Below are 14,064 nucleotides of genomic sequence, written 5' to 3'. Positions count from 1 at the left end.
CTTTCCGGACACCCTTCTGAATCATGCCCATAACATCTATTTGGCCGGCCATGAAAGTACTAAAAAAGAAAAATCTGATACAGAAGTTGCCATCCCCAGATTCGTGACTCAATTTCACACTAAGTTTAAAAAAATGGAGCGAATTCTGGTCAAGCATTGGCCAATCTTACTGGAAGACCCCAATCTGAGGGAGAATTTACCCCCCAAACCAAAGGTTACTTATAGAAGAGCAAGGAACATCAAAAGTATGGTGGCACCCAGCAAGTTGAAACATCTACCTATGTCACGTTTAGAGAGACCTTGCTTGATCCCACTTATTGGGATGTTCCAATGCCGCAAAAAATTGTGTTTGACTTGCAAACACGTCACACATGGACAGAAAATGTTTCAAGTGAAGGGAAAAACATATTCATTTACACATTTTTACAACTGCTCCACTGAGTTTGTTGTTTATTGCCTCACATGCCCATGTGGGCTCTTTTATGTAGGAAGGACAATCCGCACCCTGAGGAAGAGATTTGGTGAACATCGCAGGTTTGTGGAGGCTGGTGATGACAAGCACAGTGTTCCACGCCACTTCCTGCTGCATCATGGACACCTTTCCGTCGGCCTCAGGGTGTGGATTATTGAGTCCATACCCGCTACCTTTGCGCCAGCAGATCGTTATAAGAGATTATGTCAAAGAGAGGCCTATTGGATTTATACCCTAGATACTTTGGTGCCGGGTGGTTTGAATGAGGAAATTGAGACCAATTCTCTCATTTGATCCTATTCAATAATTTTTTGTTTGGACATCTGAGAGATATGCCCTATTGTCTTATTTAAAATACCCTTTTTAAAATATCCTTTATAATGGCCATGTACTTAGTTAGGATAATCCAATGGGATACACTATTGGATGGATATGTTGGCTGATGATAATTTTCAGATAACCTATATGATTTATAATTTTTAGACAAGATATGTTTTCTAAAAATATGGTGGCTTTTTTAAAAAATATGGTGCATTTTTTGAAAAATATGGTGCATTTTTTAAAAATATGGTGTATTTTTTATAAAAATATGGTGGCTTTTATAAAACGAAAAATGGTATTTCTATATATATATCCCTTTTTTATATATTTTTTTATATATTTTTATATATTTGATTTTTTATATATTTGGTTTTATAACAAATTATTTAAATTATATCACTATATTATGATAATATATTCCTGTGTGTAACAATATGGGGATATATATACATATGTAATGTGATGTAAGTGTTTCTTGATAACTGCATTCCAGTTGACCACTGCTTTGGTTGTTTGTCTATAATACACTTCGTTTCAGTTCAGTGTTATAGCAGGCTTCTTCCTTTTGAGTCAGAATTATGGCACTCTTTAGGACCCAGCTGGCTCTGCCCTTCTGTCTATTTAAGCCCTCGTCCAAAATGGCGCATTATCGGCCTGAAGAAGGAGCGCATGCTCCGACAACGCGTCGCTGGCGCCAGTACGTATCCCGGAAGTGACGTCAGGACGGCCAGCGCTGTGTCCCCAGCATATGGGAAGTGTCGATTCTCCACTCGCTACTACCCAGGGCTTCGAGACCGCTAGTGCCATCCTGAATCTGGACACTGGGATTTCCCTGTCACATACTGCTATGCTGTTTTTATCATACCGTTTGTGAGTACCTGTTCATTTGATATATTAAACATACGATCCTGACATACTGCACTCAGTGTGGCGCCTGTTTTCTCCCTGCAGCTCATCACAAGCCCCTTCTACTTGTTTGCAGAGCAGCCTGCGGAGTGTGGTGCATGGATACGTATGTAGATGGACTCTTTATATAAGGACTCTTCTTATTTAATTTATACCATCTAGTCAGTGTGCTCGTTTATTAGTACAAGTTGGCTATTGGAGTGTGCGGAAGCGTTTGTTGTTATATATTTTTTTGTTTTTTGGACACTTATCTTTTCCCAGTTGTGCGCCAGGTTTAACCCCCTTCCTTTCAATAATTTGTCAATGAACACATAACTTCAATAATTAGTGTATTTTATGTCTGCTTTGTGTTTAGCTTTAGGAAAAAGCATTTCGGAAAAAGAACCCTTTATTAAATAAGGGCCATATATGCCTTATGCTACAGCAGTGCCAAAAGCTCCTAGTGAATTGATTTTCTGAAACACTGATCTAGCCTCTTTCCATGGTTTATGATGGACAGATACAATTTAATGCATCTGTGGCTGACCTTTAATTTAACCGAACAAGTGTTTTCTAGAGGATTACACACTGTTCTTTACAGAGATAAAATGCGCCCTAAAAAGATGAACTAACAAATCAATTGATTAAAAATAACTCTGACTTTTTTATAATTCAACATCTTTACAGGGTATGAGGATAATAGTTGTAAATGTGGGCAGCACTCATGCTGCAGCAGTCAGCATCCCTCTAGCTGTATGTGCAGCACTCTAACATAGTCATTATCTTCTGTTCCAACAAACAAAACCGTTCAAACATGTCTCCATCACTGCAGTTCTTTTGTATGTAAGATTAGCCAAGGTTACTGGTCGTGTAACGGACACACACAATGGTGCATATGTGTATACATACAGTACAAAAAAATATATATATATAAACAGTATATGAAGTGGGGGAAATAATGATTTGATCCTCTGCAGATTTTTGTATGTTTGCCCACTTACAAAGAAATGAAGGGTCTATAATTTTTATCATAGGTGCATTTTAAATGATAGAGACAGAATATAAACCAAAAATCCAGAAAAAAAAAAAAAAAAAACACACGATACAAAGGTTATAATTTGAGTTGCAGTTTAGTAAGTAAAATAAGCATTTGATCGCCAAAGCAAAACATGACTTAATTTTTGGTGGAGAAACCCTTGTTGGCAAGCACAGAGGTAAGACGTTTCTTGTAGTTGGGTACCAGGTTTGCACACATCTCAGGAGGGATTTTGGTCAACTCTTCTTTACAGAGCTTCTCTAAATCCTTAAAGTGATTGTAAAGTCCCATTTTTTGGGGTTAAAAATAACAAACATGGTATACATACCTGCTCTGTTTAATGATTGTGAAAAAAACAGCCCAGATCCTCCTCTTCTCGGCTCCATCTTCGCTGCTCCTTACCCTTCCCTCCTGTTGAGTGCACCCACAGCTCCCTATGGGGGCACCTGAGTCGAGCCGCTGCTCCCTGTGTCCATTCAGACACAGAGCCTAAAGTCTAAGTATTAGAGGGCCTGAGGGGGGCTGCTGCACACAGAAGGCTTTTTAATCCTGCTGAATAGAATGCGTTCCGCCACCTCTGCCAGCCCTGTCCTCTCCATCCTGGCACGGAACAAAGAAGGCAGTAGAGGAAGCTTTTGCACTACTTGCTTCCTCCACCGGCTTTTGTGTCCTATTGCCAGGCACTTAGGATATGTTTACAGCTGTGCACGTGTCACTGGGTGCCCCGAGTCCCCACATCGTGACCGCTGCATTTTTTTTTTCATTTTTATGGAGCTTACAGTGGCGCCTCCTGTCCCACCCATACGCCCCCCCCCTCCCTCCTGTCAGACGTGTGTAGTTCAGTGCCGAGTAAAGTGTTCTAATACTCCTCCTTGGCTCTGTGCTACACAAGTCTGACAGGGGGGGGGGGCGGGGGGGGACGGAATGGAGGGAAAGGGAGAAGGGGAGGGGGGAGTTGTTGTGCATAGAGGCATCTGTGACAGCCGCAGTGGGGGGGGGGTTGTCAAGAGGGCTGAAGTTGTGAGAAGAGATGACAGCTGGAAAGGGGGAGAGATGGGGGAGGCAAGTGGTACAGGGGCTGGGAAGGGGGGTTGACAGGTTGTTTAAGGTGGCAGGGGGTGAAGAGGTGAAAGTTGGAAGGTTGAAGGGATGAGAGCTGTGGATTGGGGTAATCTGTAGATGGGGGTGCAGAAGTGAAATGTGGAAGGGGGATGAGACAAGCTGTAGTTGTGGACTGAGGGTGTAAGTTGTTGATGTTGGGTGAAGAGTTGAATTGTTGACAGGGGGTACAAATGTGAGTTGTGGGGGGTGCTAAGGTAAACTGTGGGCAGAGGTACAGAGGTGAGCTGAGAACGGGAGAAGATGTAGTGAGCTGCCGAAAAGGGGGAAGAAGTGGTAAGCTGCAGACAGGGGGAAGAACTAGTGAGCTACGGACGGGGGGGAAGAAGTGGTGAGCTGCAGACATGGGGAAGAAGTGTAAGCTGCATATGGGGGAAAGAAGTGGTGAGCTGGGGATGGGGAAGAAGTGGAATGCTGCGGACAGGGGGAAGAAGTGGTTAGCTGGAGACAGTGGGGAGAAGTGGTGAGATGCAGACAGTGTGGGGAAGTAGTGAGCTGCAGACAGGGGAAGAAGTGGTGAGCTACAGAAGTAGGGAGAAGTGGTTAGCTGCGGACGGGGGAAGAAGTGGTGAGCTGTGGACGGGGGAAGAAGTGGTGAGCTACAGAAAGTGGGGAGAAATGGTAAGCTGTGGTTGGGGGGAAGAAGAGGTGAGCTGCGGATGGGGGGAAGAAGAGGTGAGCTGCGGATGGGGGGAAGAATTGGTAAGCTGTTGATGGGAGAGAAGAAGAGGTGAACTGCAGAGGTTAGGTGTAAATGGGGGGACAGAGGTGAGCAATAGTTACACTGGGGGAGATATGTACTGTCCCTTTTGCTGATTTTTTTTTTTTTTCTGTGCCCTGTGTGATACACACACCTCATCACTGCAGAGTACACTTTCCTGAGCTCCGTGTGTTACGCGCTCCTCAGTGCAGTACTCTTTGCCTTTTGGGCCTTACGCAATAAGCAGATTTGGCGCTGCTTTACTTCTTCCCAGGGAAGGGAAGTTGGGGTTGGGGGGGGGGGGATTGGCTGGGGAGGGTGAGTTCCTGGACCTATTTTCTGAGAAAAAAAGCCCTGCATTTAGTTGTTCTTTGGCAAACTTCAAACAGGCTTGTACATGTAGATTCTTGAGGAGGGGGACCTTGTGTGTGCTGCAGAGTTCAAATCCATGGCGGCGTACTATGTTACCAATGATTTGTTTTTTGACTGAGGTCCCGACTGCCTTCAGATCATTCACAAGCTCCTCCCGTGTAGTTCTGGGCTGATCCCCCACTTTTCTCATGATCATCCTTACCCCATGAGGCGAAATCTTGCATGGAGCTCTAGACTGAGGGCAACTGATGGTTACGTAGTATTTCTTCCATTTGGGAATAGTCGATCCATCAGTTGTCTCCTTCCCACCAAGCTTCTTGCTGATGGTCTTGTCTTCATTCAAGCCTTGTGCAGTTCTACAATTTTGTCCCTGACGTCCTTTGACAGCTCTTTGGTCTTGCCCATGATCGTAAAGTTTGAATGGAAGAAATATTCTGTGGACAGGTGTCTTTTTACACTTAATGAGTTGTCGTTAGGAGCACCTTCTTAAACTGACACGACTAATCTGTGTACCACATGAGCACATACTGTAGCCAGTCTGTGGGAGCCAGAATTATTGTTGGTTGGTAGGGGATCTGTACTTATTTTACTCACTGAACTGCAACACAATTTATAACATTTGTATCATGTATTTTATTATTTTTTTGGCTGATATTTTGTCTTTATCATTTAAAATACACCTATAATAACAATTACAGACCTTTCATTTTTTTGTAAGTGGGCAAACAAAATCTGCAGGCAATCAAATATTTATTTTCAAGGATACGATGACATTAATTTTGAAAATGTCATTGTCATATTAGTAGTAATTATAGATATGCTATGTGGTTTTATGATTTTAATCTGTCCATGCTATACATTTTAGTTATTTGTTTCTTGCTATTTTATTAACCTCTTGTATACGAGATTGTAAAAAGGAAGTGAGGTACTCTTTAATTAGATTACCATTCTGATTGGTGCTCCAGTAACCACGGCATCTCTAGGAGCAGTATAAATTATCTGGCCGTATGCGGAAGTGATGTCTTTGAAAACACCCCTTGTAGGCGGGTGAAAAGCATTGACGCACTTCCGGTAAACGGCAAACCACGCAACGTCACTTCCTGGAGTCCGTGGAACGTGGGTGCGTTCCCGGAAGGATTATGTGATCGCTCTTTGCATGTGGACATTTGTGTCTTTTTTAAGGAAAGTTTTAGTTTTATCCTTGTGAGTATTATTACTTATACGTAATTAACTACTTCCCATCCGCGCTACAGCCTATATACGGCTGCAGCGCGGACTCGAATTTTCGGGAGGCCGTTTTTAAACGGCCTCCCAGTGACACGCCCCCCGCGCGCTCCCGCGAGCGCGCAGCGGGGAGAATCTGTGTCGGCCGTGTCCCTTGGACACGGCCGATCACAGATCGTGGTGAATGGCCAATCACAGTGGCCATTCACCACGTGATCGGATCATCCAATGAGAGATGATCTCATATGTAAACATATGAGATCATCTCTCATCACCAGCGCTCCTTCCTCACACGGAGCCTGCAGTGTGAGGAAGGAGGGAGAGCTGCACAGCGCCAGGGACAAAGAGACATGTAATCAGGGCACTGATCACCAGTGCCCTGATTACTACAAGGTAAAAAACATACACAGTGCCCGCCATCAGTGTCCCCCATCAATGCCCACAATCAGTGCCCATAGTGCTGCCAGTCAGTGCCCATCAGTGCCTGCTCATCTAGGCACTGATAAGCACTGACTGGCAGCACTATGGGCACTGAGTGTGGGCACTGATGGTGCTGCCCATCAGTGCTCATCAGTGCTGCCCATCAGTGCCACCCGTCAGTGTCCATCAGTGCCATCCGCCAGTGCCCATCAGTGCCGCCTCTCAGTGCCCAGCAGTGCCGCCCGCCAGTGCCGCCTCTCAGTGCCCAGCAGTGCCACCTCAGTGCCCAGCAGTGCCACCTCTCAGTGCCCAGCAGTGCCGCCTATCAGTGCTCATCAGTGCCGCCTATCAGTGCTCATCAGTGCCGCCTATCAGTGCCGCCTATCAGTGCCACCTATCAGTGCCGCCTATCAGTGCTCATCATTGCGGCATATTAGTACCTCCTCATCAGTGCCCATAAGTGCCACCTCATCAGTGCCCATAAGTGCCACCACATCAGTGCCCATCAGTGCAGCCTATCAGTGCCCATCAGTGCCGCCTCATCAGCGCCCTTCAGTGAAGGAGAAAAATTTATTTTCAAAATTTACTCACAGAAAATAAGAAAAACTTTTTTTTTTTTTCAAAATTTTCTGTCTTTATTCTTTTTTTTTTGTAAAAAATAAAAAACCCAGAGATGATTAAATACCACCAAAAGAAAGCTCTATTTGTGTGAAAAAAATGATAAAAATTTCAAATGGGTACAGTGTAGCATGACCGCGCAATTGTCAGTCAAAGTGTAACAGCGCTGAAAGCTGAAAATTGGCCTGGATGGGAAGGGTGTTTAAGTGCACAGTAGGCAAGTGGTTAATAAACTTATATATGCAGGCTTCACTTTGTTGATTCATCCCTTTTTTTTAGTGACACTGAAGAAGGGGATCTACTGTGTTTCTGCGTGGAGGTTTACCGTCCACCTTATCATAAGGCTCTTGACCTTTCTAAGGTCCATCGGCTCTGGTGAGTGGATTCCCTAAAGGGGATTTTTGTCACCTTTGCACCATGTGGAGCACCTATTGCACCTTTTCTTCAGCAGCACTTTTTGAGCACTCTGCACTTGATATTGGACATATTATATCATACATCATTTGGGCAACCTATTGGATTGTCACATCAGTGGACATTTATTTTTGCTTCAATTTGCACTATTGCACCTCATATTGATTACACAGTTCTTATAGATGATTATTATTGCACTTTTGTTATTAAGTATTATGGTTTGGATGTAGCACGATTGCACTTTATGCACCCATATAATCAACTATTATAAGTTTATATCTAGAACTATTGCACTACATGGTTATTACTTCATATATTATAAATGTATATAATATATATTTTTTATTTTTATTGGAATTCACATTTTTGCAAGCGCTGTCTTTCCATACACCAAATATTTATTTGACCTTACTGTGACCTTACACCTTCATGGCTTCAATCGGCCTCCAGAAATGAGGAGAGAGGAAGCCCTGCGTAAGTTATGAAATCGCATCTTGAAACTTATACAGGACTAATGTCTCAGAACCTGTCAAAATGTGGCAACACTAAGCATCTGAGTGGCTAATTATTAACTAGCAGCACTGTGGGAAGAAGGGGACATCATCAAATGCACCCCATACCTAAAATTATCAAGTATTTCTCTTAATTCCCAGTGGACTAATGGAGGACAGCAGTTTTTAAATCTGTTGCTTTGCCCTGAATGAGCAAAGTACAGGTTCACTTAAAGGCTTAAGGTGCCTACAGACATTAGGGAACATACACCTGATCTAACAATGTTTAGATCAGAAGAGCATTCGTACAGTACGTCTCTGGGCTTGGTGGGCAAAAGTCCTTGGTCAGGCCAGCATCAGCAATGTTAAAACGGAACTACACCATCCTATCTTTTTCAGCCAAGGAAGCTGCCATCTTGGCATCTGTTTGATCATAAACTGCCATGATGCCAAACGTGTGATCAGTTATCACACCAGCCATTTGATAATTTGACACTTGCGGGGAATGTAACTGTTTTTTGGAACTGTTAAATTGATAGGTTTGTTTCCCTCTTAACATGCAGAGTGGACAATCTAGCACTGAAAGATTAATGTTTTGAGCCAAGAGAACAATATACAGATGATATTAAATCACAGCAGCCCTTACGAACTTTCACCAATATACATAAACAGAAACTTGGTGATTGTATACTTACTACACTTTGAACATCATCATTGCTCTTTGCCTAAACTCATTAATTGTTCTTGTTATTAGTCTATGTCTTTAAGTTTGTATTATCATGTTCTTTAAGGAGCTCTCACCTGGACAAAGGTCGATATGGTTCTCTTCTGTCACTCCTTTCATAAATTTCTGCCCTTGATGCTGGGCGCCCAGTCTCTACAAGCCTGGGCATATTAGCAGGATATCGGGAATAGTAGTCTATCCACTGACCATGCCACGCTTGTTGACCACCTTGCATTGGATACTGTTGGTAATATCCGTAGTCGCTGGTCCTGTAGGGATGCAGAGAAGGAGGGGGGTACATTCCTCTCCACTGGGGCATTCCAGCAGCTGGTCTGCTTTGGTTAATCCAAGGAGGAGCACCATGATCCATTGCACCCAAGAAATGCCACCAACGGGTTACACCTTTATAAAATACAAAAATAACAAGCTTTACCAATATTCCCTATAATTATTCAACACATAAAAGGCCAATAAACAAAAAAAGTGGCCTTGTATATATCTTCATGTTTTATTATCAGTATAAAAAAATACATTTAGAGTTCTATTGTAAGCAAAAACAAAGTTTACACAAATCAAATGATCAGTAATTATCAGCTTTAGCCTAGTGCTCAGAAAACGAGGCAATTTGAGATAAACAGTCTTTAAAACTTTGAATCTTTGTTGTTTCTAACAAATTTGATCTAGGAATCCTGAGAATTATTACTACCACATCCATCAAGTATTTTATGTTTTTTAAACTGAACTCCAGGCTGTAAGATTCTGGTACCTCTGGTACCCTTAATCACCACTTTCTCTGTAATGCGTCCCACCTTTCTCTTCAGGTGGTACGCATATACCTTTAAGAACGATGATGTCACTGCTGAGCGCCGCAGAGCGGCTATTTCAACCGCCGGCGGTCTCACTCACATTGTTCGTTCAACCGCATGGTTGGTTCGATCAAGCCATGCCTGAAGCAGCCATACCTGATGTTACTCGCTCATGTATCTCGCTACCTGGACTTGTTTCACTCACTGATCTTGTATCTCGCTACCCGATCACTCTTGGAATACTGCTTCTACTTATGGCTATCTCACCCTGCTTTCCTGCCTTGTTATCCACATGCTTTCAAGCCTGTCTCTCGATCGGAACCTCCAGCTATTCCCTTTACCTGGAGCAGACCGGAACCTCCCTACTGATCCCTGTATCTCGCTACCGGATCATTCCTTATCTACTGGACCTCTCTAAACTACTAACATTACAAGTGATAAGTACCCCGCAGGGGAACCCTCCATAACCTTATTGCACTATCTACCTATGCACATTAAGGACTGTTACTACCTATCCATACTATCCTATCATCTGCACTGTTACATAGATTGCTAGCTCTTGAGCCTACTACCATCTATCATCTGCACTGCTGCATAGATTGCTAGCTCTCCTGTCTACTACTATCTATCCTTGCACTGGGTTAGTCTATCCTGTAATTGTCATCTGCTGTCCTCACCACCTGTTAGCATACTCGATACTAACCTATCTGCATTCCTAAATACCATCTTGAACTCTCCTATACAAACCTATCAAGTGATTACCATCCTTGTCACTGTTCACACCTGTCCCTTCAGCACATCACCTTCATACTATCATATACATCCTATCACTCCAGGAACATCTCATTGAGTGTGTATATATCTGTATGTTGAAGCTGACAGGCCCACGGTGATGAGTCCTGGAGAGTTGGATCTGGTATTCAACACATCTTTACATGACTACTGAGTGGAGATTTTGCAGCTGCAAATCCAGCCTATACTAAAAACGCAGGAGCGTTACACAGGCAAGCATGTAAATGCACAGGACATACTGTATTTCACCTAAGAAAGGATTTGTGGTTCTGACCATTTAGTCCTGGGATTTAAACAGCTATTCCAGACAACTCACCCAGCCAGATGACACCACTTTCTTTTTGTGTTGTGTAGACAAAATACATGGGTGTCCCCTCTTCACCCTCAGCCTGCAGACTTGACAGTTAAAGGACAGCAGGGGATTTTTATGGTCATCCCTCTGCTTACTCTGCTCTCTTTTCCTTGTCAGCCCACTTGCATACAGTACATCTGATTTTCCCCCAGTCTTTCCTCTTATATTCTGAACTCTGCTATATATACAGGGAATTGCAAGAAACTAAAACCAAGTCAAATTTAGGTACTTGTATTAAAAAAAAAAAAAAAACATTTAAAGCCCATCTCTGGACGACAGAATAAAATTACCCTTACAAAGGGCCCCTAACAATGCAAAGGATAAATGCTAATTTAGTCTAGTGTGGGTAAAAGCTACAATATGCACTTTATTTCCAACTCTCGCAGGCTTCCTCCCAGATGCATGACCAACCCCTAAAACAGCTTCACTTTGTGGCTTCTCCAAATTCGGGCTTTTCTATGTCACTGCATGCAATGCAGGACCAGTAGTCCTGCACTGTACTTGAGGACAGTGAGGGCGTGCCCACATACTGGGATGTTGGAGAGCGGGGAAGAAATGTAAAGGTGTTTGGCCAGCTTATGCATGTAGGTAGGCGCTCCCCTTTAATGTGTGGCCACTTTCTTTGGGAGGTGTGAGTGAACGGCCATGTTGCTATAAATTTGGAAGGGAGGAGCTAATCTGGGTCTTCATCAGCAGCAAAGACAGGGCAGGATGGAGCTCTGAAGGAGAAGCGCTCCCCCTGAGGGAGGAAAGTGTAGAGGCCTAAAGAATGGAAAGCACAGTATCAAGCTTAACTTGTGAGTAGCACCGCAGCACCCCCTCCTGACTAGTTAATGGGACTTGTCTTATTATCAGGATGTGGACTTATTTGCTACTATCTGCCAATGAATGAATTTCATTTATACCCTGTCCAATAAGCGTTACACCAGCTTATGGAACTGTATAACCTGTTAAATTCATTAAAGTTTAAAGCTAAGCCACTCATCACCACATCCTTGTCTAAACCAGGGAAATATCGAAATTGTGATGGTGTGAGTAAAGCCATTTTGGAGAAGGAGACATGAACTTGTTTAATTGTGCAAACCTGATCGGTTCAGGAACAGGTTATGACTAGGAAAAGAGAGACACCCCCCTGGCGGTGAGAGCTGACCCCCCCCCCCATTGAAAGATGAGCCAGGTGATCCGGGCTCCTGTGTACTATGGGCCCCGGCTATTCTCAGTCCATGCCCTGGAACTCTAGTCTGGATTACATTAAAGTGTAGGTCAGCCTGGATCATGTACATGTATTTCATCCAGCCTGTTCAGCATGGCTGTAAAGCAGGATTTTTTCCAGCAGGTCCCAGCCAATGATTTATGGCTGAGACCTGCTAATAGGCTGTAGCCAATCATAGCACAGAGTCCTATGTTTACAAGCACACAGGGCTCTGTACACAGATAAGAAATCTGGCTGTTTCTTCTCCTTGCAAAGGGAGGGAAAAAAGCCAGATCTGTTAGTAAAAGCAGCACATATTACACTTGTTAGGCACACAGTTAAACTCTTGATGCTAACCTCTTCCTAGTCAGTGTCATTAATACAGTGTAGAGTATTATATTTCATCACTGTATTTGTCACTATTGATGTCAGTGTCAGTTAGTGTGCATCCCAGTGAGGGTCTGTTAGTGCCAGATTGCCAGCCACACTATCACAGTCCAACTATAAGTCACTGATCACCGCTATTCTTAGTATAGAGTCATAGCTGCGTACATTCCAGTAAACATGCCATTGTTTGTAGACACTATAACTTTCACACAAACCAATTTATATACACTTAATGGAATTTCGTTTTTTTTTTTCCAAAGACATGTAGTAGAATGCATATGAAGAAATTCGATTTTATTGCAAATGTTTCATAATAGAAAGTGAAAAATATAGTTTTTTTTTCTCAAAATATAAATCAAAATAATAAACAATAAAAAAATTTAGTGGTGATCAAACAACACCAAAAGAAATCTGTATTTGTGTGAAAAAATTATATACATTTAATTTGCCTACAGTATTGCATGACCGTGCAATTACCAGTTAAAGTGCTAAATAGCAAACAATGATCTGGCCATGAAAGGGGTAAAACCTTCTGGAGGTCAAGTGATTAAAGCTAAAATGTAACTCCCACCCCTACCACAAACCTAACCTTTAGACCAGTGCCTAACACAAAATCAACCCCTCTGCACCTTTCTCTCCTAGTGCTGCCGCAGAAAGCGTTCTGGTTTCACAGAGCTAAAAGCGTCTGCTTCCCATTTGTTGATCCTACAAGTTGGCATTGTATTTCCTGAGCCTCGGAGGTTGTCATTATACATGTAATGACACCAGAAGCACAAAACTCTGTCATTATCCCTTTTCATGACAATAGTGACAACGTACAATGCACATTTCATATTTGCCTTAGGCTCCACATTTTGTTTAGACATCCCCAGTACAAGTTCTGACAAATAAATTGGCAAAGTCATTACATTTACAGAGAAACCATCGTTTTCAAAAAGAAAACCCATTTTTGTTGTGTTAAATCATATACAAGGGAGCTCAGCCAGTCTATTCACTAAAAACCTCTCGTTCATGAAGTGCATCGGCAAGTTTAATTGTTCCTGCTGAATTGATGGGTTGCAATTTCACGGTTATTAGTTCTGTCCAGTGCCCACTAAATGTCTGCCTCCACCTGTTAGCAACAGGTGCACTTTACCTTTTGTTACTGGATCTAATAACTTCTCCAAGCACAGCTCGCTCTTAACTCCGTATGGAAGGCTTAAAAAGTGACGTGCGAAGAAATGAAAATCCTATAAAACCGTAACCTATGTACATCGAACGGCAGTATATATGACATGAGAGAGCTCACCTGTGTCTGTCACAGAGAAAGAAACAGAGATTGCTCATAAAGTATGCTAAAGTCCATGTGCCACATGAACCAGAGCCTTATGCTTCAGCTTCAAACACCCGTACACAGCCAACAAATATAGCGGGGTCAAGGTACATCGGTATGATGACAACCCCGGCTGGGCTGTGTGTATCTAGAAAAGAAAAAAACAAAGACAACAGTGAATGAACTGAAACTGATCTTTTCATGGAAAAACTTTCTAAGCTAATGCTATGAAATAACATGTTTAGGGCAATCATTCACATGGGCGTCTGCATGCTTTCTGTATGGAACACAGGTTCTTGCTGGTAGAGCTAGCAGAAAATTCTGCATTATAATATGCACCTAAAGTACTCGCGTTTAGACATGTAAAATTCTTCTAACGACTTTATGTATAGGTGCAGGGCCGCTGATAAGGCAGTACAGTCAGCCC

General features: G+C 42.8%; 1 protein-coding gene across 3 annotated transcripts in view; it reads right to left on the bottom strand.

Moving 5' to 3' along the window:
* SEC16B (SEC16 homolog B, endoplasmic reticulum export factor) overlaps positions 1 to 13,764 on the bottom strand; it is a 379,445-nt gene extending 365,681 nt beyond the window's left edge. For 2 of the 3 annotated variants that reach the window (XM_082265600.1, XM_082265602.1), the window contains exons 1-2: positions 13,614 to 13,764; positions 8,874 to 9,198 (exon numbers count right to left, since the gene is read on the bottom strand). In XM_082265600.1, the coding sequence (XP_082121726.1) occupies positions 8,874 to 9,166 (293 nt within the window). In that variant the 5' untranslated portion in view covers positions 9,167 to 9,198; positions 13,614 to 13,764. Of the gene's footprint in view, positions 1 to 8,873; positions 9,199 to 13,460; positions 13,560 to 13,613 lie in introns of those variants that run through there. The other variant, XM_082265601.1, reaches the window with a different exon arrangement.
* Between the last annotated feature and the right edge of the window lie 300 nt (positions 13,765 to 14,064).

Source organism: Pelophylax lessonae (genome assembly GCF_965119305.1).
Source record: "Pelophylax lessonae genome assembly, chromosome: 8".
Taxonomy (NCBI): Eukaryota; Metazoa; Chordata; class Amphibia; order Anura; family Ranidae; genus Pelophylax; species Pelophylax lessonae.
This window is presented reverse-complemented; position numbering and strand designations above follow the sequence as displayed.